At 35.7% G+C, this 27,107-nt stretch overlaps 1 protein-coding gene across 6 annotated transcripts in view; it reads left to right on the plus strand.

Moving 5' to 3' along the window:
* The window catches only part of VPS13B (vacuolar protein sorting 13 homolog B), a 433,483-nt gene that overhangs the window by 278,117 nt on the left and 128,259 nt on the right, over positions 1–27,107 (plus strand). For all 6 annotated transcript variants that reach the window (XM_085053291.1, XM_085053288.1, XM_085053290.1 and 3 more), the window contains 3 exons: positions 2,340–2,543; positions 11,202–11,328; positions 12,992–13,135. In XM_085053291.1, the coding sequence (XP_084909417.1) occupies positions 2,340–2,543; positions 11,202–11,328; positions 12,992–13,135 (475 nt within the window). The remainder of the gene's footprint in view (positions 1–2,339; positions 2,544–11,201; positions 11,329–12,991; positions 13,136–27,107) is intronic.

Consider the following 27,107-nt stretch of genomic DNA (forward strand, 5'->3'; position numbering starts at 1 on the left):
AAACTCTGTTTGCTTGGGTTTCAGAAGTGTATCTAAAGTATCAGAAGAAGAGTTTTATATATAGGAGATTGTTAATAGTAGGAACAGAATGCAAATGTGAATTTTTATATCAGCATGAAAATATTGAAATATTAGGCTGTAATATCCCAAAGTAGATTAAAGAAAGGAAAGATACAGTGGACAAATATTATAATAGCAATGCAATACAGTAGTATCTTGTGTTTAAATAATACCCTTGTATATTTTGCTGCACCTAGAATTTTTTATCAAAGAGTGATTTTGTTGTGGTTTATGTTTAAATCAGTAAATTTAGGCGGATAAGAAAGCTATTGTCACTATGGGGAGTTTCAGATTAAAGCACACAGACACATTGTACTCTAGGAATTTGGTTCACAAGGTCATGGTTATGCTGAATGAGTCTAAGGAATATCTAGGTGAGCCTATTGCAAGTTATCAAACTGCTCATAAAAGAAGAAATGAAAAATGTTCACTGTGAAGTACAGGAGAGAACAATCCATTATGCACATGAAATTAGTATCATATTATGTTTTATATACATGAGCAGATTTCCCAAAATATGTAATTTGGTGCTTTATTTTCAGTAATAATTCACAAAACATATATTCCAATATTTACTTGTATTAGACAAAGTATGTAAATAGACATTGGATCATACAGTAATCTGCTGCGTTGAGTTTTTATATTTTTTTTAAACTGCATTCATGTTGATGAAATAATGCCTTAGAAAGAATAATAAAAGGCACAGTGGTTGTGGTTAGGTCTCTCTGTGTGGAAAGTTGACAAACACATTCTTGATTTTTTTTAAACCACATTTAATTTTGAAATGCCACTACTGACATAACAGATTTTCAGTGTGTTTCTACTAAGCACTTAAGAAAGTTATAGGGACTACTGAAACAGTGCCATCACACTGCCTCACCAGGAATGACTTGATCAAAATGGCTTTCCTGTCATCCACATGCCTCTGTGGGTACATATGATTAATTACTTAATTTTCTTAATTGCTAACATACTCCATTGGTGACAGTGGCAGTGTATTAGCAGTTTCAACTGTGTTTGGATTTGGGCGCCATTGGGATTGCACTTTGAAACAGATAAACTGTAAACCTATAGTTTGCACACCTGTACTCTGAGTTTGCAATTTGGGATATGCTACTTTAATAGATATTTATTTTTAGATTATTAGCATTAAGTTCTGCACAAATTGCAGAATTACTAACTTCTCTGTGAAGACCACAGCTGTATACTAAATCATTCTGGCATGGGACAGCAACCTTGAACAGAACAGTAGATTGGATGTCATATGCAAATAAGAAGGTTAAGCTTCAGTGCAGATGTTTGAAATCGATAAAAACGGACTATATTTTGTGATCATAGGTTGACAGAGAAAAAATTAAGATACCCTTTCTCCCTTTACTGGCTTATTTTTAAATGCAGTGATAATATAATGATGAATTTTTATTATAATATCAAATGAGCAATGCACAAAAGGCTGTAATAAAGTGTAGAAAGTGTAGAAAGAGCAAGATAATTTTTTTTAGTATTTCCCACCCAGTGCTTATTAGCAGAAGACAGATGATTGTAGAAGACTCCTCTGTTAGTGGTCACTGGTAAAAAATAGTCTCAGCAGCCCCCACTCATTTAATAGCTCTTGAATGTTTTGTTGAAGTTGAGCCTGACTGTTTCTGAAACTCAGCTCAAGACTGAAATACTTTGTAAAATCTAGTGTAGTAGAATTTAGAAGAACCCACAAGGAATGTGGTTCACTTAAAAATGCTTTTTTCTCATTTGTCAGAAGAATTTTATTTTAAAACCACTGTGATGAAATACAGTGGTAAAATGATTGTTTTTCCATCATCTTGGAATATGCTTTTTAATTTTTGTTCTTTAATAAATTTGAACAGTGGGACAATTGTCTCACAATGAATTTCTTGGTTATACTGATGTGTAGCTGGTTTTTTTTGAGGACTTGAATGTGACATCCTTAATCCATGCAGTACATATGAATCAGTCCTACTTCCCCACAAGGCTTCTCGTATGGACCTAATTGGAAGTGCAATGAAGTCAATGCATTGATCTCATATCAACTTTGGTTGAGCTGGCTAAATTGAGGAATATATTCATTTGCGGATCTTCCACTGAATTACGTAGGAGAGAGGCAGATGGGTATTTTTCAAGATTTTAAATGAAAATAGTGGTTAGTATAGACAATAATGGCAGAATTTATACCTTAATTTTGTTAATTTGGATCTTAATGAATATCTAGTTGGTCTGATTTTGACCTTTATTGATTTATTTTCCTTTTTTTGACATTACAGGAGAGCACTAAATCTGGGAATTCTTCGAGACCCTGGATCAGAGGTTGAAGACAGACAATATCAAATAGATCTTCAATCTATCAACATCGGTACTGCTTATTGGAATCAGTTGAAACCAGAAAAGGAAAATGGAAAAGGAGGAGTTTTGACAGAGAGTGAGAGAAATTCTCAAAATCCAGCACTTGAATGGAACATGGCTAGTAGGTAGGGATATTTTAAAAAACTTACTCTTTTCTGAAATTACACAGCACAAACACTGCAGAGAGCATGCACAGTATACCTGAATCAAATAATTCAATACTGGTTTTGCTTTACATTACAAGCCCATTTCCATGGAGTTTTGGATTACACATTTGAAATGCATATTACTGTTGTTACACTGTAGTTACTGTGTGCCTTTACTTCCATTATAAGCTCTTCTCTGAGTGACTTACTGTCTGTCCATAAAAATAATTCCAGGGCTGAGACTTCAGCTTCTCAGTCTCTATAAGCAATGGGAGGTTCTGTTTTGGGGTTTTTTTGGGGGTGTAGGGTGTTTTTTTGGTCATGGTGGTGTGGTTTTTTCTCTTTTTTTTTTTTAATTTCTTTTGTTTGTATTTTTGCAAAGCTTGAGCAAAACCAGCTTAGACATTTCTAAATTAGAGAGGGATAAAGTAGAACATTTCCTATTGATTCTGAACTGGATTTTGCACTTCTATAACTAAGTCCAGATGAATTTGGAGAATGAGATATTTCAACTAAGTCTCCTTTATTGGGTATTGTATATGTGCACACAAAGCCCCACCCTCTGGTTAAACAGGGTTGAAAGACAAAGCATGCATACACTTGCCTATGATTTTAAATTTTAAAGTTTTCAAATATAAAATTAGGGCAGGGTTAATTGGTAATTTGTGAAAATTTGAAATTTTTATTTTAGTTTTAATATGCTTTTTCATACTTAAAATTTCATACATGTAGTTTAAAACTAAATTTTTACAGGCTGTGTAGCAGTCAGATTTCACTTTTCAAACTGGCAGGAATAAGGTCTGATGGCCAAAAGCAAGCTTTCAAAAGGAATTTTTGTGGATTTAGAAGCATTTCTGCTACGAGGTGCCTCTTTGCCTGTATGTTTAGCTATTTACTTTTATTTAAAATTCCTTTATATCTAATTTATGCAGAAACAATCTGATTTTTGTGAAATGTGTGCATAATTTTATGGTTCTTAAGAAGTGATTCCTAACTGAATTTAGGGCTGAGTTCCTAAAGGGGTTATAGAAAAACAGGCAGAACTATCTGGAAAAAACTATTTTTGGTTTAATTTTCAGAAAAATGGGAGAAGAGAGGATTCCAATTTTTCTGAAAGTAAGGCAAGTTATAGCAAAGGCTACATGAGGATGGCACACAGACTGAGCTTTGTAAGTGATGTATTGATGAAAGGCCAAGAGGGCAGATAAGCTCACTCTGGAGGAGAGCATGCAGGAAAAAGATGTGATCAATAATAAATTCCAGTTTATCATTGAAAAATAGATGGCAGGAAAAGCAGTTCTAACCAAAGAAATGATAAAACAACAAGGAGTCACAGGAGTACAGATAAAAATTTTAACACAAGAATAGATTCTGTTTTTCATTTATAAGATCACATGGCTCTTTCCTGTCTTTTAATTTTTTTTTTAAACTCATATAATTCCATAGCTGTTTTTTATTTTAAATTCTTAGATTCTTAGCCTTTAAAAAGTGTATAACTTTCTAGTTGGGCCTTGATGTTGGACAAGTTTCCTGTGAAGTTCTTTGTCACAAAATTACATGTCCACTGGAATATCTTGAAAAATAAGATTATGTTAATCTTATTTTTGTTAAAGGACAAATTGTTAATTTTATGTTAAAGGACTTGCAGCCAATTTGCAATTTATGCTAACATAGCAAAAGCAGCCACTGAGAGATTGGCTTTCCTTTTCCTTTCCATTGGTGACTGAAATCCTACTGCCAGCACACTTTGGGTCTGAGCTTTATGGTTATAGATTTAGATAGGAAATTTGGTGGGATTCCTGAAAAGCTAATAAGACAAGGGAAGCAGCTATTACAGATAATCTTGAGTTCTCTTTTTTTGTTATAACTGCTTGGACATGCTTCCTCAGCAGACTTCCAAAATAAAGTTTTATTAGAATATAAATAAGTATGTTTGGTTTAAAATTGCTTTTGAATGGATCTTCTACTTGGGTTTTAATTTAAATCAGTTATAATTAAATACATTAGGTTTTCCTTTCTGGTGTGCAACTACAGTATTTTAATTCCAGCTTCAATTTGTTTTCAAGAAAAAGTATGAATGCTTACTTATCCTTTTGGTTTTAAATTTTACACATTTGCTAGTTTTTTTCAGGATCTTTGTAATTTTGGTTTTTAGCTGGCAGTCAGTTTTGCTGTATCTGGGTTTATTTTATGGCCTGTGGAAGTGATGTGCTGAGAACTGGGAGAGCCTGCACTGAACTCTGCCATCCACAGCACTATTTCCAGCATGAGCCAAGAGGGTGGCGCACGATGTTTTACATGGTGCTTAGTGTTTCCAGGGTTAAGTTTATCTTAATATTTACTGCAAATACCACAAAAGCTTTATGCTTTAACTTGTGTTACCATTTCTTGAAATTCTTGAGATTTCTTAGACATGTTTAACCTAGAACATAATGAATTTTTTTTTTGCTGACTTATTTTAGGGTTAATTTCTTTATTTGGTTTTAATATACTTCTGTTTGGTTTTACCTGGTGTTATGGTATAATAGAATCACTGGGTTTAAAGATTCTTCTTTGAAATCTGTTTCCCTTATTTTTGTAATTCTTGAGTGCTGTGTGGGGCACTACAGAATCCAACCTATATCCAGGTTTTTCATAGTTACTTTACAGAAAACTTCAGCATAGATAGCAGCCATTCCTTTTCCATTCCCATTTGTAAAAGCAATTCTGAATAATTTCAAAATGAAATTGCAGAAATTTTGAAAAACTTATAATTTAATCTACTAGGTTGAAACTTGGTCTGGTTTTAAAAATTTGCATGAAAAACAGACCACTGTGAGTAGGAGGTCTATGGATATCACACAAAGAAATATCTGAAGGCTTTTGACATAATTTATCATTTAAGTGCTGTAGCAATCTTTACACTGAAAGTAGATCCTTCGAATTTTCCCCCTACTCTTTTCTGGAGTTCAGTTCTGCTGGTATTTAGTATGTCATGGGGTTGATTTTTCCCCCTGCCCCCAACCTTTACATTGCAGTTTAGAAAGCAGGCTGTCACACTCTAAATTGTTGAATACTTACAGGTGTTTAAAGTTCTTCAAGAGGAGCTATAGGGAAATGCTGGTGTGATGCCTCCTGTGTCTCTGCAGGTCACCCCAAGGAGAATGGGGGAACTGAAACACTCTGGTAGAGTGGATGCAGCCTTGCAGAAAAATGCTGTCTAGATGCTGTGCTGTACTGAGGATCAGGGATCATAACTCTTTCCGTTATGAAATGTTTATACTTCACTATAGATGTTATAAAAAGCTCCCTAATGGTGTAATATATAAAAAGAATACTGGAAACAGTCAGACAGTTCTAATAAGGTTATGTACAAATGAAACCTGTCCACATTTATTCCCTTTACCAAACAGCATGTGGGGAACTGGGAATACTTAACCAAAAGAAGTTTTTTTGATTGAAAACTGCTTTTTCAGCTTGCAGATCTCCTCCTCCCTCTCCCTCCACTCAATGGAAAAAACAACAGCCCTGAAGGAAATAAAGAAATATATCCTCTCTTGAGGCCTCGCCCCCATCCCTGTGCAATCCTTCTACAGCTCCCAGCAGCAACTTCTGCTTCCTGCAGCCTGAATAAACTTTGTTTAAAAAAAAATAATTGAGCTTAAAAGCATTACTTCTCTGTGTGGTAATGAATTGAGTGTGGCAATATACTGCGTTACAGTTTTGTCCTTGGCATATCACCATCTGGAACAGCTCTCTGTGACTCTCATGGAGTACATCAGGGAGCCAATGATCTGTTGTACAAAACTGAACAAAATACCACTGCAAGGATCCTCAGAAAGGTTTCCTGCAGATTTTTCTTTGAGTAGTTTTCATTTTCATGCTTTTTTGGAAAGTTCTTGGCAGCTTGCCAAGTTCTAATAAGAAAGACCAGAAAAAATTGCTCTGTAGAGCCTTGTGTAGGGAAGTAGGGGCATTTCTCTTGAATCTCTTGGAATAAAATGCAATGCATTTTTATTCAGTAATTTATTTTAGTTGCTGTTTTTGTTGTACCTGAAGTTCTGCTTGTATTCCAACTGTACAAAGCCTTTCTCGATTAGATGGGGTGGTTTTTTTTTTAATTAATCCACAGTAAAGAAATGCTGCACAGCATTCTTCATAAGATAAAAATCAGCGTTAATGAGGTATTATAATATGAAAATAGTAATTCTTTACAGCCAGGTGGTGTACATTTGTTCATTGTCTAATTTTGGTTATTAGATGGTTCTCAAAATGTTGCCATACTGTTTTACTGCTGTGTGACATGTCTCTGCAACACCTCAGGGAGCTGAAAGGATGTGAATTAGCCATTAGTAGTTAAATATCCTAATACATTCCTAATAGATTTGTATATCAGGGATTAGCTGATTTAAACAGCTACATGGGAAGCCTGCAAGAGAAAAATCTTTCGTAATTCTCAAGTTAACATGCTGTCTTAAATAACATCTTTCAACCTTTTGAGTGCCTCAAGACTACTAGAGAACACTTTAATTATGTGGCCTATTTCATGCTAATATGTTTTTTAATTTTTCACATCATGAAATTCTCCACGAGAACTCATCTTTCTGTAGCTAGTAGAATTACATGGTGCGAATGTGCTTTTGATTGTTATTCATACATTGAATGTATACAAGTTTCTTCCTGAGCTATGAATTTTAAAGTATATAAGGGCTCCAAGTCTAGATTCAATAAGGTATTATTAAGAAAAAAGTATAATTAACAATAAAGTAAACATTTCCAAATTTCACATCTAAGTTATGTTTAGCTGTTACTCGCCAAAATTTTTACTGTTTGTTTTGATTAGTGTTTTCCACATGAGAGTCGTAGTAGTAGGACTTAGTGCATTTCTACTTGTGCATTTTCTTAGCTTATCCAGTCTCACATCATCGCATCTTCCTAATTAGGGCAACATCATCTCTTTGGCAGTCCTTCCTCCTCGTATAAATTCAACGTGCTTCTTACTGGATATAATCAAACACTGATGATTTGATTTGATTTAATCAAATGTTGTTGCTTCCATTGCAAAATTCCGTTCTTCATATTTTTTTCTTCTTCCCACAACATTTTTGTCATATTAATCATTAGATACATCTTTGCTTTCACGGTACTTCCAGACCCCCTGTCTATCCATTTCCCTTTACATGTCTTCTTTCATTTGCTTTGACACATCTACACTCCCTGCTCATCAGACCTCATCATATCAGTTACCAAGACTGATGCATTCAGTTTTTCGAAGAAGCAATTCCATGCTCACTCCTATGGGATATAAAGGTGTTTCCTGTGAACATTCCCATAGTTATTTCAATGTTTTATTTAAAATCCTTCCAAAAAATTAATTTCTATTATATTGTAATATAAAAACCATAAGACAGGTTGCCACTATGTGGATATCATTACCTGTGCTGCTGTTAGTAGCTTACGTTTACTTCCCTGTCTGTAGGTGTGTTTTTCTTATACTTGAATTGTAAGCCTTTGAGGACAGAGACCATTTTCATTCTGTGATTTTGCGATGTGGATCTGTGGTCCATAACCAGAGTTTATATTTTTGTGCATATAAAGCCCAAATTCTGCGCTACGGCTCCTCCAAACCTTATCACAGTTGTTTAACTGCCTTGTTCCTTTGCGTTAGCATATGGTCTTTCAAATGCACTTACTTTTAAGTGTACATGATCAACTGCTTTAACATCTCTAAAAATACTAGCTTTTCCTTTTTTTTCCAAGACAAATATATAACAGATGCATAAATGAACCACGGAATGAATGTGCTGCAGACATAGAGCCATCATTACGCTCTTCACAATCAAGTTTTTTCATAAGCTCATGTGGCGTACACCTGTGTTAAGTTAACATTGCACTTAGGTGCAGTGTGGAAGACTCAATAATTCAAAGTGGAACTTGTTTCTTTGTTCCTTTTGTGCTCTTTCTCATATCCTCTCCCTTCATTATTTACTGTGCTCTGTTTGCCTTCTGTTTGTACTTACAATTATTTTGCTAATACTTGATTTGGCTGAGGTTCAAATTCACCTACAAGAAATTCAGAAAGTAGTAAGTTGAGCAGGGCAGGAATAGCACATAAGGATGATTTTCAAAATAAAATAAAGCAGTAATCAATATATATTACAAAATGTCCTTTAAGATGTGATGTACTGGGTATCTACTAGAATAAAGTAAGAAAATTAAGAAATGGGAATATGCAGGAGCTGAAAAATCATTTGAACAGTGATTGAAGAGAGCCAGTTGAGGGTTTGAAATTCAACAAATTATTTGCTTTCACAGCTCTGTTTCATATTTTAATATCATACTTACTGGCATTTCAAGAAACTTCAAGTAGAAGTTTTCTAATGTATAGCTGCATGTTCTTTCATCGATTTGTTTTACTACTTAGCTCTTTCACTGTCCTAAAAAAAAAAAAAAAGGCATTTCTTCTCAACCCATTGAGAAGGGGAAATAGGAACTGGGTACAAAACTATTTGGTTTAAATCTAAAATGAAGGTGATGGCACGGAGAAAAACAATTGTAGAACTCCGAAATCTAAGACCATTTTCTCAAGTTGAAGATATTTACTAACTATTAACAAGTCTGATTTCTAATATGGGGATCTAATGAGACTAATCTTGCTTTAAAAGCCAGCATTAGAGATCAACAGAGCTATAGCTGGCCAAATGCTAAAGCTTTTAAGGTAAGATAGTAGTTTTCTCCACTCACTAATTGGCTTACACTTAAGCAAATGGCACACTCATATGGTAGTGTGCAGCCTCCTCTGCAGTGAGGGTCCCTTGAGGCAAAAGTTTCTTAGAGTTGTGCTCTACCAATACCACCTCTGTGGCAACTGCTGTCAACCTCTCTATACTGTTGTCCTAAATAAATTTTAAAGCTTTAAGGCCTACCCCCACTGTATAATTTATATTCCCTTATGGGTCACCATTCTGCCTAGATGTTTTGAAGACACTTATAAAAATTATTAGCGGAATTTGAAGCATCAAAATTGAAATAGGCTAAGCAGTAAAATGAATTTTGTATCTTTTGTGATGAACTGAATTCCACCTCAGGTTGTGATAGCTATTTAATTTATTTCCAGCCCAACTCCTAGCTTACAAACCATCAGCATTTGAGATTGTTTGCTTTTCTACAGAATCTATTACAGAACCATTACTAGAATATGCATCTCAGTACCCCTTCTTAAGACATTTCAATACCTGTTCCACATTCAATCAAGCAATTTCTGCATGGACAGGCATATAACCATACTGGTTAATAATATGACCATGGATAACTCTAGCTGATGGTAGGGACTAATTCTTTACTGCCTAGTTCATGTGTCTGGCTCACTTGTGTGGTTTGTGCTGGTGCCTGAACTGCCACATCTCCATGAGAGATGGCAGAATTAAAGGTGTAATACAGGGAAATGTAACTGACATGCTGATGAAAAGTCCTGCATGGATCTGTTTACTTCTTCTCTAAGGCAATGTAGTTTGATCTTTAACCTTGCATCATTTCATAGTTCCTAATTTTCTATTTTATAAGCATAGGAAAACTTACCTCAGACCTATAACTTTATGATGATTTTTCGAATTATCCTAGTTGAAATGCAGGTATTTGATGTTTCGACAAATGATAATAGGTAAAAAGAATTATCAAAAACTGTCTTGATGGAAAGAGTCTCCCTGGAATTTGAAGTGTTTCCTCTTTTAGAGGCTGAACACCATCTTGATCCCATTACATTTTTTTCCCCTCATCAGAGGCTCTCAGATGGCATTTTGTGGCAATAGTTTATTTGACCTGACCCAGCAGATTCTGGCTATTTGGAATGTGTTGTCATAAGCTATTAGTGATCTATCTATAACAGAGTTGTGCTTCTAGGCTTACTATTTAGTTAAAGGGGGAAAAAACTCAACAAAAAGCCCAAAACTTAACACCCAGCTGGAAAACAAATGCAATTACCAAGTTTAGTGACACAAATATTCTTGGTAAGTAAATGTTGATATTTAGCTGATAAAGCACCAAGAACAACTAGTGACAGAAGGAGTGGAGGAAGACTGACATCTCTGCCTTTTCAAATCAATTTAAACATCTTGGACAATAGTTACTAATTTCATGTGGGAGCCCTAGTGTTGCATGGGATTTACTAGTTTAATTTTTCATGTGTTTCTTTTTTGTGTCAGTTTTGTGCATATTTCTTCAACACGGGCTTTTAATGCACAAATTCAAATATTACACAAGCTTCAGAGCAGCTATTTATAAATTGAAGGGCATCCACAGACAAGTTTTAAAAATACTGAAAATAAAGATTGCGTCTTTTTTTAAATTACTGTGTATAGTGCATCAAACAGGAAAAGAAGCAATGTCAAGTGTCAAACTTGTCTACCTGGAGGCAGGTTGAAGAGTCAAATATTTAGACATGCTTTTCCTATTAAATGAAGATAGAAGTCTGCCTTCAGGATTGGAATTATTATGATTTATAATAGTGATATTTAATGATTATTAAGGTAGCAATCAAATGCCAAACTGCTATTGAAGAAGTTCTTTGCTATGTGCTGGATGTAAAGAATAATATGGAAATTTTTTGCCTCTCAATAATTAATAATGTAATTTCATCTTTTCTTTCTCTTTGTTTCCTAGCATAAGGCGGCATCAGGAAAGGAAAGCTATTTTAACTCCAATTTTAACAGATTTCACTGTTCGAATAACTGCAGCTCCTGCCATTATTTTTACAAAAATTGATGCTGCGGAGAATTTACACCCAGAGGTTAGTACAAAATTTCAACAGAAATAGCATTTTTTTTTAATATCTGGATAATCTTAATATTTTACCATTTCACCATTTGAAGTCTTCAGGTGTGTTTTCAAATTGCCAACTGGAAAAAGGTCATGAGCTGAAATGTTCTTACTCTGCTGGATAATGTTTGTATAGCATTTGATATTAAAGGCAGTCTGTCCAGAGCTGATTTTCAGTCCCAAAAATGGGAATTGTTCAATGATTTTCAACAATATTTTTTAAAAGTTTGTGATGGAAAGGTGTTGAGAAGAGGTACAACCTTACAAAACATTGTATTTACAAGCTTCTCGTAAAGAAACCTGAAAATGCAATCTATAGACCATCTATAATAGGAAAGTTAAGCTGAGTTCTCTTAGCCAGATTTCCAAGATCCCAAATTACCTCTAAGCATCCACTTCCCTACCTTCCCTACCTTTGCTACCTTTGCTACTTCCAGGTACTCAGATTTAACAATCACTTTTGCTGATCTTGTTGCTCAGCTTGTTAACAATAAATCTTGTTGCTCAGCTGTTAACAATAAATCTGTGAAGCAAGTTACACACAAAAGGTATTGGCTCCCTTTTTGGCATTAGTTTGTAGCTCAAGAACATTTCATATAGGGGAAGGATAAAAAAATTTTTGTCAGCTCATAGGGATGATTTCTCTTAAAAGCTACCTCCTTGGAAGAGCAAAATTGGTTTTTTATTGTAAAGGATGCTAGATGTGTATTGCAATATGCGGTGGATGTACATTGTTGGAAAATAAGAGCTAGTGGGCATAGAAAGAAGAAATCAACAGTTTCATATTTTGTGTAAAGGGTCATCAAAAGGGCAGATGGAAAACTGTTTAATGTAAAAATAAAGCCTTGGTATGACTAGGATGCATAGAAGTTACGCAATTTTAAAAAATTCCGAGCTTTGCTAATGCTTTTGTTAAAGAATTTCAGTGTTTTCTGTACATACATTCTTCTTGTTATCTATTCCCTGGATGACATTCCATCATGAAGGGAGAGGTTTAGTTTAGATTAGAGCTTGAGCATTGTGCAAACTTCTCATGAGACAGAGCAGTTCTTCGACCCTTCTGCATTGGTTCTGTTTTTCATCTCTTTATTGCTTGCCAACAGTGGTGAAGATCTTTATTTGTGCGAGACAACACCAATAAAACAGTGGCTACCCAGCTAGTGTTGCCAAGGTATTAAGAATGGCTTACAGGGAAAGAGAAATCAATTAGATTGGCTATCAGTGAGTTCCAACACATGATTCCATTATAAATCAAGCAGGGTTTGTGTTTAAATTTAAAAAAAAAAAGTACATCCTTTTCTTGGAAGAAAAGGATAATTGGAATCATTGCCAAGAGCACTCTTGACAGCCCACTGATGCTAGCAAGAGATGGAAACAAGACTTTGTGCATGAGATGCTTTTCTTGCAAAGTTTGCCTTAAGTTATGCTATTGAAAGCCATGCAAAGAATAAGCCACATCCTTTAGAAGTCTGACACACCAGTTTCTCCTAAAAAGACCAAATTTATACTATATGTTATGTTATATATAATATTAAGTATTGGTTACAGCAGAGAACCACAATACAGTCATATAGAAGCTGAAAATTATTTCCCTAGTAGCTGTTACCTGGTATTTTCCCTTAATTTGTTCACAGGAAATTTTGGTCTGTGGTCATTCTTTGGAAGTGAATGTGACAACAAATTTGGACTTCTTCCTCAGTGTGGCTCAAGTACAACTTCTTCAGCATCTGGTACAAGCTAATATGGTTGGACTGGAACCTTCCAGTAGCACCACTGAGGTAGGTTTTTTCCCTGGTTTGCAACTGGATTTTTAAAAACTCTATCTGCAAAGTACTGAGCTCTGAGCAGGTGTACTGAGCTCTGAGCAGTACCACCTAGAAAAAAATTATGCATAAATGAAATACGTTTTATTGTTGTTCGTATGGTCTGTTTCAAAATGCATTCTGACATTGATTTAAGAATAGAATGAGTGTTATTTTAACAGTAATACTATTCAGTAAATGCTATTATTCACTGTAGTGGTTCTGCAACATCTTATGTACAAGGAGAATTATCTTATGTAAGAGATGAAGGAAACAAATTTTGAAGTAGGTTTTTGAGATTATTTGGTGTTGAACTGTCATCAAATCTTTGGTATTTTCTTGTTAGTTCACATGTGTTCAGTACACTGTACAGTACACATGGACTGTACATTGTCCTTCATTAAAGCTAGTAAACTATAGAATTTTCTCTATGCCTAGTAACCACTTCTCACATTAACCGTCTTCACTCAAGTCCCTAAGATTCAATGCACCTCAGAATATTTTCATACTTCTTTAGCAAGAATGTTGGTGGGTACCTCATGAGGAAGCCTTCATCTGAACAGTTAATCTCCTTTTTGCCTGGAATATTAGTGATCAGCAGCCATCTTTTGAATTTTGGCATTCTTTTTTACTGGGACTTGATACCTCAGTTTGTGTTGAAAGCCAATCACTGTGACAGACTGGTAAGTTTAAATTTTACATTTCTGGGCTGATATTTAAAAAAAAAGCAGAAGAAAATATAGGGAAAACTTTGGCCCTAAGAAAAATATGTGTTTCTTCTTATTTTCAAAACCAGGAATCTAGTCAGGCTGACAGCATCTTTAAGACAGTAGGAGTTACTACATGAGAAAACACTAATTCCACTGGAGTGGCTGTTGGAGCTATTGAGGTGCCTTCACAAATAAGAACAAGAGTTAGGGAAAGAGTTATAGGGCAAGACACAGTTGACTATTCCAAGAATCAGGCTAATGGGAGACCTGGAGAAGATTTTCTCCTTCCTTTCCTGAATCTCACAGTTTCAGCACTGCACATGAGTCTGTGAAACTCAAGGTGGAAGCAAGGAATGCTTTAGAGCAGCCAAACTATTTACATTCCTCTCTCTTCACCCTGTTACAACCCCAGAAGTTGTTTGTTTGTGCTAATCTAGGCATCACATCACTCCCTACTCTTTTATCCCTTCCCAATGATAGAGAGAAATAAAGGGCATTGTTTCGTTAACATTTGGAAACATTTTAGATGAAGAAAAGAAATGCAGTGTATTTTTCTTTTCCTTGGATACTTTGCAGACACAGGGCCTCTTTTGGAGATGAATACTGTAAATTACATATAGAAATATCTTCAATAAATTATTTGTAGATCACAGTTTTCCCATTGTCAGTGGAATGGACAGAATCAGAAGATTTGAATGGATGCCAAGAATTTAAATTTTGAGTTGGCTTTGTGCAGAAGTACTGCATGACTTACTTGGACCACACAAACTTGAAAGGAATTTGCTACAAAATTTCAGAAAGCCTTTTGTTGGCTACATTCTGAGATACTTATTTGTCCTTCTTTGGTATTCTCCCTTGCATCACTGAGGTCTCCTGTAATGAGTAATGGGAATATTTCTGGCTCAAGGTGTTTGCCTTCTCTCCAGTAAGTCATAGAAGTACTTCTGGATTTACTGTATTGGAAATGTAAATCCATTGGTTGGTTACTTTTTGTCCAGTTCTTCTTCTGTATCGTGTAGCTCTATGTGCATAAATGAAGCCACCCCACTTTCTAATATGTGCACATTTATTATTATTCTCATTGTTTTTCTTTAGTCAGCAGAAAGAAACTTAATACACTGCTTGTATGCTGCAGTTTTTATCTCAGTGAATGAAATCAGGACTTTGCACATAGCTTTTCATACTTCACACCTGCATATTATTTCATTGCAGAATCAAAACATAATTTAGGTTGGATGACACTTCTGGAACCCATTCCTTTGCTCAAAAGAAGACTAATGTCCAAGCTAGATTAGGTTTTTCAGCATGTTGTTCAGTCAAATCTTTCTTTAGCTCAGAGAAATGACCATCTGGATAATTGTCCTTTGCTTGATGACCCTTGCTTAGACATATTTTTGTCTTTAAGTTCATTCAGAATTTTGCTTGATGAAACTTTCAGTCATTGCCTGTCAGCATTTCACAATACATTTCCAAGAACAGTCTGACTCAATCTTCTTCACAGCCCTACTTTAAGTAACTGGAAACACTAATGTGATGCCCCACCATCATCCTTATCCTTCTCTTTTTCTGTCTGAAAAAACATAGCTCTCTCACCCTCTTTTATAAATTCTGTGCTTTAACCTTTAATCCTCTTGATCCCCTGCCCATTCAGGTTTGTCAATCTTTTTCTTTTGCTATTGAGCTCAAAGCTAAAGGCAGTACTCTGGTTGTTGACCCGCAAGTATCTCATCTCACCTCTGATCTAGTGGTTGTGCTGCTGCTAATGCTTCCCTGTAAATAAATGCTCAATCCCCCACACTACAGGGACATCCTCCTATCACATGTTCAAGTTGTTGGCCACCAGGACTCATGGGTTCATTTCTGCAAAGCTATTTCAGTAGCACTGGCCTCCAGATAGTTTTTGGTTTGGGATTTCACCATCTCACAGATTCACAGAATCATTTAGGTTGGAGAAGACCTCCGAGGTCATTGAGTCCAATCTTTGACTGATCATCACCTTGTCTGCTAGACCATGACAAGTGCTACATCTAGGTCCAAGACTCTGTGTTTACCTTTGTCCTTCATGAGGTGTCTGTTAAACCATTTCTCCATTTCATCAATTCCCCTCTGAATAGTAGCCCTACCCCTCAGTGTATCATCAATTCCCCCCAATTTGGTGTCATCTTTCTTTGGATATGTTTTGTGTCATTGCCAAGGTCTTCAATAAAGACATTAAACATGATCAAGCCTTGATGAATGTCAGTCAGTATCTGGAGTTTAGCTATACTTTGGAACATTGACCATTACTTTCTGATTTTAGTGGTCCAGTGTGATTTTTACCCACCTCATAGTCCATTCAGTTCTGCACTTAAGTGTTTGAATAAAAGTCAGCTTTGGAAAGACTGCCTAAACTTGGCCAACTTTGCTAAGGGCAGAGGATACAGAATCTAGTACTCTATCCTCCAAATCAATCATCTCATCACAGGAGACAGTCAGACTGGGGTAAGGCATGACAGTCATCAAAGAAGTAACCCCTTGTTTAAACGTTAAAGGTGTGATGATTTCCAATGGACTATATTTGGTGGTTTACAGGGCAATGCCATAAAGATTAGCACAGACAAAAAAAAAAAAAAGAGTGATGATTTATGTGTAAATCTTTTTTTCTTTAAGTGTTTTGATATTCTGTAAAAAGTTTCATGCCAGGTCTCCAGTGTGGTGTTTTTGCTTTTTATAAGCCCTAGCTTTATACTGTTCTATAAATCTTTGATGTTCAGTGGACCTAATGTACTGACTTCTTCATAAGTCTATTATTGCAAAGAATATTGCTTTGATCTGCTTGACAGCTTTAGAGTAAGGACACATATGTGGTGTTTGATAGATTACCTGAGGGGCAAAGAATGTTGCTGCCTTTTTGTAATTATTCACTTTTTCAAAATTAATATATGCCAAATTCTGAGGAGAAGAACATATAATACCTACATGTGGAGAACAAAAACAGAAGTGCTAGGAAACGAAATGCAAATGTAAGAGTGAAGGGCAGTTAATGTCCTGATTTTGTTCAGTGATACATCTAATATTACAGGTGAAATATTAATAAAAGGGCCAGATTTCCTCATCCTTAGAAAAAAATTTAATATTCTGGTAAAGGTATTTCCAGTATAAATGACAACTAGTTTTACTGCTGATCAGTGATAAAACAGGTGAATTTTCAAGTTCATTTCTTCATCTGGCAAATCTATTTCCTGGTGTCCATCACTTACCACCTGGAGACTTTTGGCAAGACTTATTTGTCATACTATCATTTAGAAGTGGAAAACACAAGAACTGCTCTTTGAAAAAGAAATTAAATACAAACCAACACACATCTTGGTCTGCTGTTGACCATGTAGGAATGCACAGATAACATACCTTACTGGAAGTCAGTGAATGTTACACTCCTCAAATATGGCTATTGTGAGGTCATTACCAACTTTTCTTTTACTTCCCAATAAGATTGAGATTAAGGCTAGTCTTTTGGAAAAAAAGATTGATTTATACACAAATAATTTAAATTTTTCTTAAAGAATGTTCCTGTCTAATAACTATCTACACTGAAGGCATTGAATGCAAAGAACAGTTACTTTGTATCTTCTTTAAAGAACATAAAAAGTACTTTGAAATGCTTAGTTTTTCTTCACAATGTCTCTATGAGGATTATGGCTCTAGATGGAGAGAAGATGATTGCTTTTGAAGTTCTTGAAACATCTGAAATATTTTCCAGAGGATGTCATCAAACGCCTTCACTCACTTTCTGTTTCCTATGGTATATATCTTCTTATCCCCTCCATCAGAGAATCAATCACAGGATGGGTAAGGTTAGAAGGGAGCACAGTGGATCTTCTGGTTCAACCCTGCTTGAGCAGAGTCCTCCAGAGCACATGGTAGAGGACTGTGGTCAGATGGTTCTTGAATATCTCCAGTGAGGGAGACTCCACACCCTCTCTGGGCAATCTGTTCCAGTGCTCAGTCACACACTGAGTAAAGAAGTTCCTCCTCGTGTTCAGGTAGAACTTCCTGTGCATCACTTTCTGCCCACTGCCTTTTGTTGTAGTGCTCAGCAGCACTAGGAAAAGCCTGGCTTCATCCTCTTGAAATCTTCACTTCTGCTACTGATAGACATTGATAAAGTCCCTTCTCAGTTGTCTCTTCTCTAAGTCATTCTTCAACAGGCCCAGTTCCTCAGCCCTTCCTCATAGCAGAGGTTGCCCTCATCATCTTCATAACATTCCATTGGACACACTCCAGGAGCTCCACATCTCTCATGTACTGAGGAGCCCAGAACTGGACACAGCACTCCAAGTGAGGCCTCGCCAGAGCTGAGTAGAGGGACAGGATCACCTCCCTCAACCTGCTGGCAATGCTTTTCGTAATGTACCCCAGGATACCTTTTGCATTTTTGGCTACAAGGATATAGTGCTGGTTCATGGACATTTCATTGTCCACCAGGACCTCCACGTCCTTCTCCGCAGAGCTCTTTTCCAGCAGGTTGACCTCCATCCTGTACTGGTGCCTGGGGAATATTATTCCTCCCCAGATGCATTTGCTGTTTTTGAATTTCAGATGGTTCTTCTCTGCCCATCTCTTCAACCTGTCAAGGTCCTTCTGAAGGGCTACAGAGCCCCCTGGGGTATCAGCCACTCCTCCCAGCTTTATGTCATCAGGGAACTTGCTGAGGAGTCATCTGCCCATTCATCTGAGTCAGAGATGAAAAGCTAAACAAGACTGGATCCAGTATGATCCCTTGGGAGACACCACTAGCTAAAGGCCTCCAACTACACTCTGTGACACTGATCACAGCCCTCTGGTACCTGCCATTCAGCCAGTGCTCACTTTGCCTCATCCCTGTTTCTCAGGTTATATGGTCTTGTTTGTTTGTTTATTTGCTGTTAGCCCAAGTGCATGTTTCCATAGGCTACAAGTCCACAGCTATTCTAGACAGTCTGAAATTCAGATAGGTAGATTGACTACTAATAAAAATAGCAGAAGCTCTTTCTTAAAAGAATGCTCGCCAAACTCATCATCTTTTCCTTTAATCATGTTTATTCACAAGTTTTTAACTGCAGTGAGGAATGTAGCACTCAAAAATCAGTTTTTGAAAATATGGAAATATTTTCTCACAGTTTAAATAGAAATGAAAAAATTGTCGCTGTTTTGTTCCTGGCATTCTTTTATTTCTGCCTAAGCAATGAACAAACCCTTCAAAGTTCTTCAATGTATTTGCTATTATTGTGTCTATGTATTGCTAGCCTTTAGAATACAGTAGTTCCTGCACAAATTTGATGCTTAAGAAGTTACTTTTCCCCCCAAAATACATGAAAAAAGAATCTTCTTGTTAAAGTGCTGGAGCAACTGTGTTTTACAATTGAGCTGATGAAGTATGGACTCACATGTGCTGGCAAAATGGTCCCACAAAGAATGAGCTGGGACTTGAAGTGTCAGATTGGAATTTTCCTTCATAGCTGATACATATTTCAAGCATGATTTGCAGTCAGAGCCAATAAGCAATGGGCACAAGCTGTCATTCACCTGGGAGAAGTGTTGAGCAAAATTGGGGAAACCTGATGTGGGCAAATCCTTGTTTTCTTTCAGAAATTCTAGGCGTGACTAGAATTTCTGGCTGAAATTCTAATTTCTGGCCAGAAAATGCTGGCTAATGTTTTCTGCAGTGTTAAGACCTGCTCTTAGTTATTTGACCTTTGAGCACTCTGCCTAGGCTGCTAAAGCACTGGCTGCAGCAGCGTGTGTCAGCTTGGCACATGATATTCTGCTTCTAGACCTGGCTCATGGCCAATCCCAGAGTAAACCTCACCAGCAGGTGTGACATGTTCCATAGGGCAAACCCCTGTGTTCTGATAAATTGCAGCAACAACCCACCAGCTTCCTGAATAAATGATATTAATACTAGTGGGGACCAAAAGTCGTGTCAACTTCGGCATGTTGTTATTTTACCACAAAAATTATATTTGGAGTCTAACTAATATAAATATAAGATATTTCAAAGTGAGTAGCACGTTACTTGTATTCATCCCAATAATGGGAAGGGCTGGGGGAAGTACAGCTCCTATCTGCTCAGATACCCAAACAAATTAAGCAAATGCTTGAGTGAATAGATGAGTGCATAGAAAACTCATCTATAGCAGCTGATTCCTTCCTAGCCTGGCTGAATCCAACTGTGTACTGATTTGTCACATTAGACACTCTGCAATAATATTTGCAGAAGGTGTAAGTCATTTTCTATTGCTGCAGATAAGGCTTTAAAAGGCTTTTCTAATAATTCATAAAGCCCTGTAATATGTTGGCTCAGGAAGTCTGGAAGAGTATGCTGAAGAAGTATTTCTCTGTGCTTTCTTTAATTATGGGTTTTTTTTTTTTCTCAAAGCATCCACTTATGTCTGCTTTTAGAGAGCAGGAGTCTAAAAGGATCTTCGTTCTAACTCAGTAGGACTGTTATGTTCTCCTGTAGTTTATTTCTGTTCATGGCAATCTCATCAACCTTCTGTTGTTGCTATAACTTCAAGATAAAGAACATGGTCAGCAGGATATACGTACAAAAGTGCTGTTACAGTTGCATTACACATAAAATTTGAAGGAATGATGGCTATTGGAGTTTATAGCATTTTTTTCTTTCTGATCATACTTTAGCAGAGCAAACTCTTGAGTGATGAGCAATTTAATTACATTTTAGTCAAGGCTATTAATTACTTGTGTGAAGAATGAAAAAAATTTTTTGTTGAAAACAAGCATAAATTTGTTTTCCATTTATATTTTGCTTAGAAAAAATAACAGTCAGAAAACTGGTAAAACAAGTTCCAGATAATACTACTTAAGAAGCCAGACAGTCAAAGTGTGAAATGGCAGATGCACATGTTGCACAGATGTTGCGTTGACTGGTTAGTATTCTTATGGAAAGCTTGTGTAATTGGAAGTATTTTTAGTATGTTGAAACTTTGAGAAGTTGGCATTCCCTTTTTGCAAGTTTCTTTTGAAGAAGCTGTTTCTCTTTTGTCTTTTAATTACTGAAATCTAAGATAATCAATGTTAAAAATGCCAAAACAGTCTTGGGTTTTGTATTTTATATAAACCAGTTGAATTTAGGTATGTCTTGATATCCTAAAATGTGCTGGCACATTAAAAAAGCTGATACTGTGTAAAGATAAATTCCTGAGGGTTTAAAAACTTTTTTCATTATGCATTTGATATTTGTTGTAATGACTGAAAGCAGAGCAAACTTACTCTATGGTATTAGTAATGTCCCAGAAACAGTAGATATTGAAATGGGAACCAATAAAATATTTCTCAGAGAATTTTGTTTTTCTTGTAGCTTGCACAATTACTGATCAGGTCTTGTGTACCTGCTCAGTTCTGCCCACGTTTTAGAGCTTTGAATTTTCATTCCAGGGAATAGCAGGTCACACAGCATGTAGTGCCATAACTTTGATATCCTGGGCTATGAGATGCTTTCTGGTGGATCTTGACCATCATAATTGAAGAATCACAAGTTTATTGCAGCTGGAATTAATATGTTTAGTTTATTGATAAAATTCTTAGCACCTATTCCATGACCTGGGATGTTTGAACTGCATTTTTATATGAATAATCAGTAAATGTAGCTTCCTTTTTTTAATGATTGTACATTTCAAAGAGTGAGCTCTTATAAAACTTCTAATTAGTTTTATAATTAGTTTTACATTAGTAAAATGTAAAGTTTCAGATACCAGAAACAAAGTAAAGAGAAAATAACAAGATTTGGTTTATTTAGATTTGAAACACTTAGATACTCAAGCAATTTGACAAGGTTTAGCTTAAAATTAGGCTTGGTTATTCTCACTGTGTTTGTTTTACGGATTTGGAAACAATGGAATATATCCAGAGAAGCATTTTCACAGATGAGAAGGATTGTGGAAAGCTGTAGTTTCTAAGTGCACACCACAACTAGATCCCCAAAGTAGCTCTAATTTGTCTCACTGGAGCTGGGAAATTACTTATACTTTCATTCCTGCATAGTGAGGCCTCTTCTGTGTGCTTCAAATTGAGACTGTGCCTTCTGCATACCAAATGAATTTGTGAAAGACAACAACTTCCATTACCTAAAAGCTCACAAAGTTTTGATAAGGAAGAATTGCATTTCATGTCAATCTGTGTAATGTCCTTAGAATGTGAAAAGGGAAAATTAAGGAGACAAAGGAAAATCTCTTTTGCTGTAAAGATGTGACTTTTAGTTTCTCTCCTAGAATTACAAGGGAAAAAAGAATGTTTCAAACTGATTGTTGCAATGAAAATGGCTCTTTGAAAGACCTTCATGCTTAGATTCTGCAAATACAAAATTAAAGCGGAAAAAAGTGCTTATAGTCTCTCTTTGACATATATAGTTAGGAAAATTTTTATCTTGCAATGAAATGTCTCTTCAGTAAGCATTTGAACTTACATAGTTGAGAAAGATCAACAAACATGTTAAATAAGATAGATATTAAACTTACAAGGTAAAGAATTCTTAGTATAGTAAAACCAGACTTGAAATTACAGATTCAAAGTGTACTTTTTTTTTGCTAGGAAGAAACTCTTTTTTCCTGCTGATTTTTCATGTCCACAAGCAAACAATATGTGGGGGAAAAAATGGAAAGATGTATCCCATAGCTGTTTAAGCACTTCAAGACCAATTTCTATGACATTTTCTTAAATGTTTTCTATGACCACTTACATTAAGGTGATAAGATGTTCATGCATATCAAGACTTCACATAAAATATAGCTGGGGAGGAATTTACACAATACAATAATCTGCAAAGAAGCGCATAAATAGAATTCTTCCAAAACTTCCTTGCTTCAACACAAAAGGATATTTAATGAAAGGAAAAATACAAGTGTTTCACTAGAGTACCTTGAAGCCTCATATCAACAGTGCTTTAAGACTCCCATGCTGGAACAAATCTAGTGAGAAAACACCTCATAGGGATTGTTGTTATTTTCTGGGGAAAAAAAATTATAAAAGCAAACAAAAATCTCAAAGCATTGGTTTTTGTCTGTGTTCTCATGAATACTAATTGATGGCAAAAAGTTTAGGGTTTGTTTCTTTTCTCTTTTTGTATTTTTCCAAGTGTTTTAAGATAGAGGTTCATGAGATAGAACAATTTTTACATGAGTTTTAAGTGCAAGTGAGGGTTCAGTCCACTTTTTTTTTTAGCCTACAGTACTTGATCATCTGAACCAGACCTTCTTGTCTCTGCTTAATGAATTGCGTTTTTTCGGTTTCATACTACCCTTAGTGAAATAGTCTAAAAGACATAAACATTCTGCCCAATCTCTGTATTGCCCTGTGTGGCAATATTTTGAAGATAACTGATGAATTATTTTTATTTTCATTACCTTCAATATCATTGTGCTTTCTTTTCCAAGTAAAATAATAACTAAATGGTATGTAAAGTTAATTTAAAACTTCACCATTTCCGATCACTTAATGTATTGACCAAAATAATCTGAAGTGTTCATTACAGAGATTATAAAAATATTGCCATTAAAAAGGTCCAAAATTCAAACTGTTGTTTAGATTAGAATGGGTGGAAGAAATCATATTGGTTCATTTTTTGGGGAAAAAAAACTGGAAAATGACAAACTGTGTAAGAATTATTATAAATTTGCCATAAATTGCAAGTATAGTTGATTGTTGACGTATATGCAGGACAAAATCACTGAAGACAAGGTGGTGGCTCAAACTCACCCTAAAGAGAAGTAGTGTGAGAGGACACGTGCTTGGACTTTCTCACAGTGTGGACATTGGATGTGTCACAGTGATGACTTGCTAAATCGTCTGATGAGGAGACAAAAGTTCGAGTGTTAGGTCACACCATGTGAGACTGAGGGCTCTGCATTCTTTGATCTTGACTAATCTTCTGAGTCATCTAATGCTTGTGTACAGTGGAGTTTGATGCTGTGGCAACATCACCTTTAGACAGCACCAGTTACAGTTTCTTCCCTGCATGGAACCTCACCTGTTAGGTAGTGTGGAAAACTTGATTCTTGACAGCAAATATAAACACAGAGATTCTGTAATTTCCTCCGTTTTAAAGCAAAATAAGATATTTTTTTTCCTTAAAGAGAAAAATGAGAAATATAAAAGGGAGAGGATAGTTGAAGCCAGTAAAGAATTAATTGAAGGTATTGTAAGTGGGCAGTGAGCATTTTAGATTCGAACTTCCCTGGTTTTTTTGTGGAAAGAATCTTCACTATTTTTTCCCTGGCATTCTCTCACAAGAAACAATTTTTCCATGGATTTTAACCTATTTTTAGAAATAAATAAAGCTGATACACTCACTCTGTATGTCAGTCTTCTTTAAATAGTTTGTAATATTTTGTGTTCTCAGCCAAATTAGTAGAAGTCTCAATATTAATTTGTTTTATCTGTTTTGTAAAAAACAGGAAATGTGTGGTGACAAACCAGAACAGGTATTGTCACTGAGGGAAAGCCATTATTCAGAAGCAGGCAGTAGTCACTGTTCAGTCACTTGTGTGGCTTGTGAGCATCTGGGTGATCACCTATGGATAAATATGCTGCTTAGTTTCATATTGATCTTCTTTAGGACAGAACTTTACTTTTGTACGATCCTGTTTGTTAAGCAATGAGACATAATTTTCAGCGTGTACTGCTGGTGATTATATTGCCTGCCATCATGATTTTTCAATTTTTCTCGCCAGCTATAGTCTGTTTTCAGATTCAGGTAATGTTGTATTATCTGAGACTGTCTAGTAGAATGATATATCATGTAATTCATGCCTGAGATTTTGTGAGGAAACAAATATGGCTATGTTCTCACAAATTCATCTGTCTGTTCTATCAGAAATTCATGAGTTTTTCATATTGTTTGAAGAGTGACAAGAATACTTGCATGAACAAATTTTCTTATGATTAGTAGTCAGTTTAAACACAAAAGAGCATAGCCTTTTCTGTGTATAAAATCAAATGGATCAAAGCTGTCCAGGGGTCCAAGTTGTACTATTGGACAGAGTTAAGTGGTTCCTGTTTCCTCTGAAATTACTTTGCATGAGTCTGAGCTGCAACAGTGTCCTTGTGCCATTTACAAGCAGTTGCATGCTGAGCAGGATTAGCTATAATTATTTTATAGTTTAGCTATTCTATAATGTTTGAAACTTAAAAACAAAAGAACAGCCAATCTATGATCAGAATTTTTTATTCATTATACCTTAGTGAAAGAATGGCATCTGAATCAGTTTCACCTAAGCCTGAAAATCTATGTTCCGTGGCACCTTTGTAAGATGGTGAATGTTTAATTGTAAGGTGTAACATTTTCTATTTCTATTAATGTTAAAGGCCTAAAGTCTTGACGTGTCAAAGGAAGCTACACAATTTAATTAGTGGGGTTTTTTTTTCAAATATATATAGTAACATGAAGACGTGTAAAAAAAGTTAGCTCATGTAACACATACATGTGCATAGAGTTGATGGACAAAATTTGCAGCATGCATAACTTCATTTTCTTAGTAAAGATCATTGCACAGATTAATCTAATCCACTTAGATAGTAAGTAGACTTGCTAGATTTAATTGCTTTTAATGGAGTAGTTAAAATTTGTGGAATGGCTAAATCTTTTGAAAGGTGTATGACAATAATAGTCTTCTGATAATTTTTACCATTGAACTGTTCATATGTTTTAAACATAATCTTGTAGCTCAATAATGTCAGAGAGAGTGCCAAAAGTATAACTTTTTGAGAATGCCAATAAAAACCCTTAGCTGGAATAGCTGAATAATACTTGCATCATTTTCCTGGTAGCTTTACCAGTACTTGGATTCCCACATAGCCACTTGTCGGATGTTTTCCTGAAAATAAAGATCTTTTGGTTAGTTCAAGGACACTATCAAAATAAAGTCCTTGCCAGTATCTTGAGTCATTGCCATACCCTGTTTCCGTTCTTAGGAAGCTTTGTCTCATCATTTGATTTTATTGCCAAAACCAGCAGGGACTTTTTGAAGGATTGTGCACTACTTCTTGATACTTCGTATGAGCAAACAGTCTCATTCCAGTGGAAACCTAGATGATATTCTTATATTGGGAAAATGGATGTGGTTTTTCTAAGAGTCTTCAAAGCAGAAATCTTGCTTTTCATTTAAAAGAAAAGAAAAAAAGAAGAGAGAAAAAAATACACACTGAAGTAGAAGGCCTCAAGAGGAGGGGTCCATTTTCCAGACATGAAGGCAAAACACATGATTACTCAAAAGGACATAAGCATGTATGTGGATGCAAGCACATGCACAGAGGTTTCACACAGCGAAAACCTCTCATAACAAAAGATCTGAGTTCTGTGTTTACCTGGAATTTTTAGAAATGCACAATTTAGTTTTACACTTCAAATCTAAGTAAGTGGTGGTTTTTAACACTTTGAATTGCCTTGCACTTTCATTCAACCCCTTGCAATGCTGCGCAAGTTGCGTCTGTGAGAATTCTGAGATACCTGAATTAAAATTAGATATTTTGAATGGAAGTGTATCATTTGAACTTTACACTTAAGTTGAGATTTCCGTAGGTAGGCAATAGTTTCTGAATGTTAATATCCTTCCCCTGATCATCAACATCAAATTCTGGGATTATGTGGGCTTCTGAACCTCTCTGAATCCAAATAATTCATTTTGTTCTGTGTCTTGCTTAGAGGGAAGTTCACTTGCATCAGTAATAATTTTACACTTGTCTTGAGCATTTGACTATTGCATTGAGCTTTGACTGAGTGGGGCAGAGAAAGTAGCAGTGTTTCTTCTTGGACACACAGTGTTCAGAGTGGAAGGATGATAAAGAGCCTAGCTGTATTTCATTTCTTTTTAATATGTTCGAAGTATTCTGCTACCTATCACAAAAGCCAATCTAGTAAAATTACAGTGAACTAATTTTTAGTGCAGTGTCACACATTGGTGACAGGGCTACAAAGTACATGCATAGGGTCTGTGGCTTTGATAAGTATGATACAATCTGGTGGTGTTTATACTCCCATTTAGATAAAGAGGTACTTTTCACACTGACTTGCACTGCCGAGTGTTTCTCATGAGTATGGAGGAGATTAAAGAGCAGGACAATACTTCCATTTTTATAGCTAGCTTCAGTCTGATTTACTGGTTGCTATATCAAATGGTGAAATCATAGATTATGATTGTGATAAAAGATTGGCATGAGTCATGCGTACGATGCTAATGACATGTACTGAACCAAATTCAGGTTTG

The sequence above is a fragment of the Lichenostomus cassidix genome, chromosome 2 (assembly GCF_008360975.1).
Source record: "Lichenostomus cassidix isolate B80296 chromosome 2, HeHo_3.0, whole genome shotgun sequence".
Lineage (NCBI taxonomy): Eukaryota > Metazoa > Chordata > Aves > Passeriformes > Meliphagidae > Lichenostomus > Lichenostomus cassidix.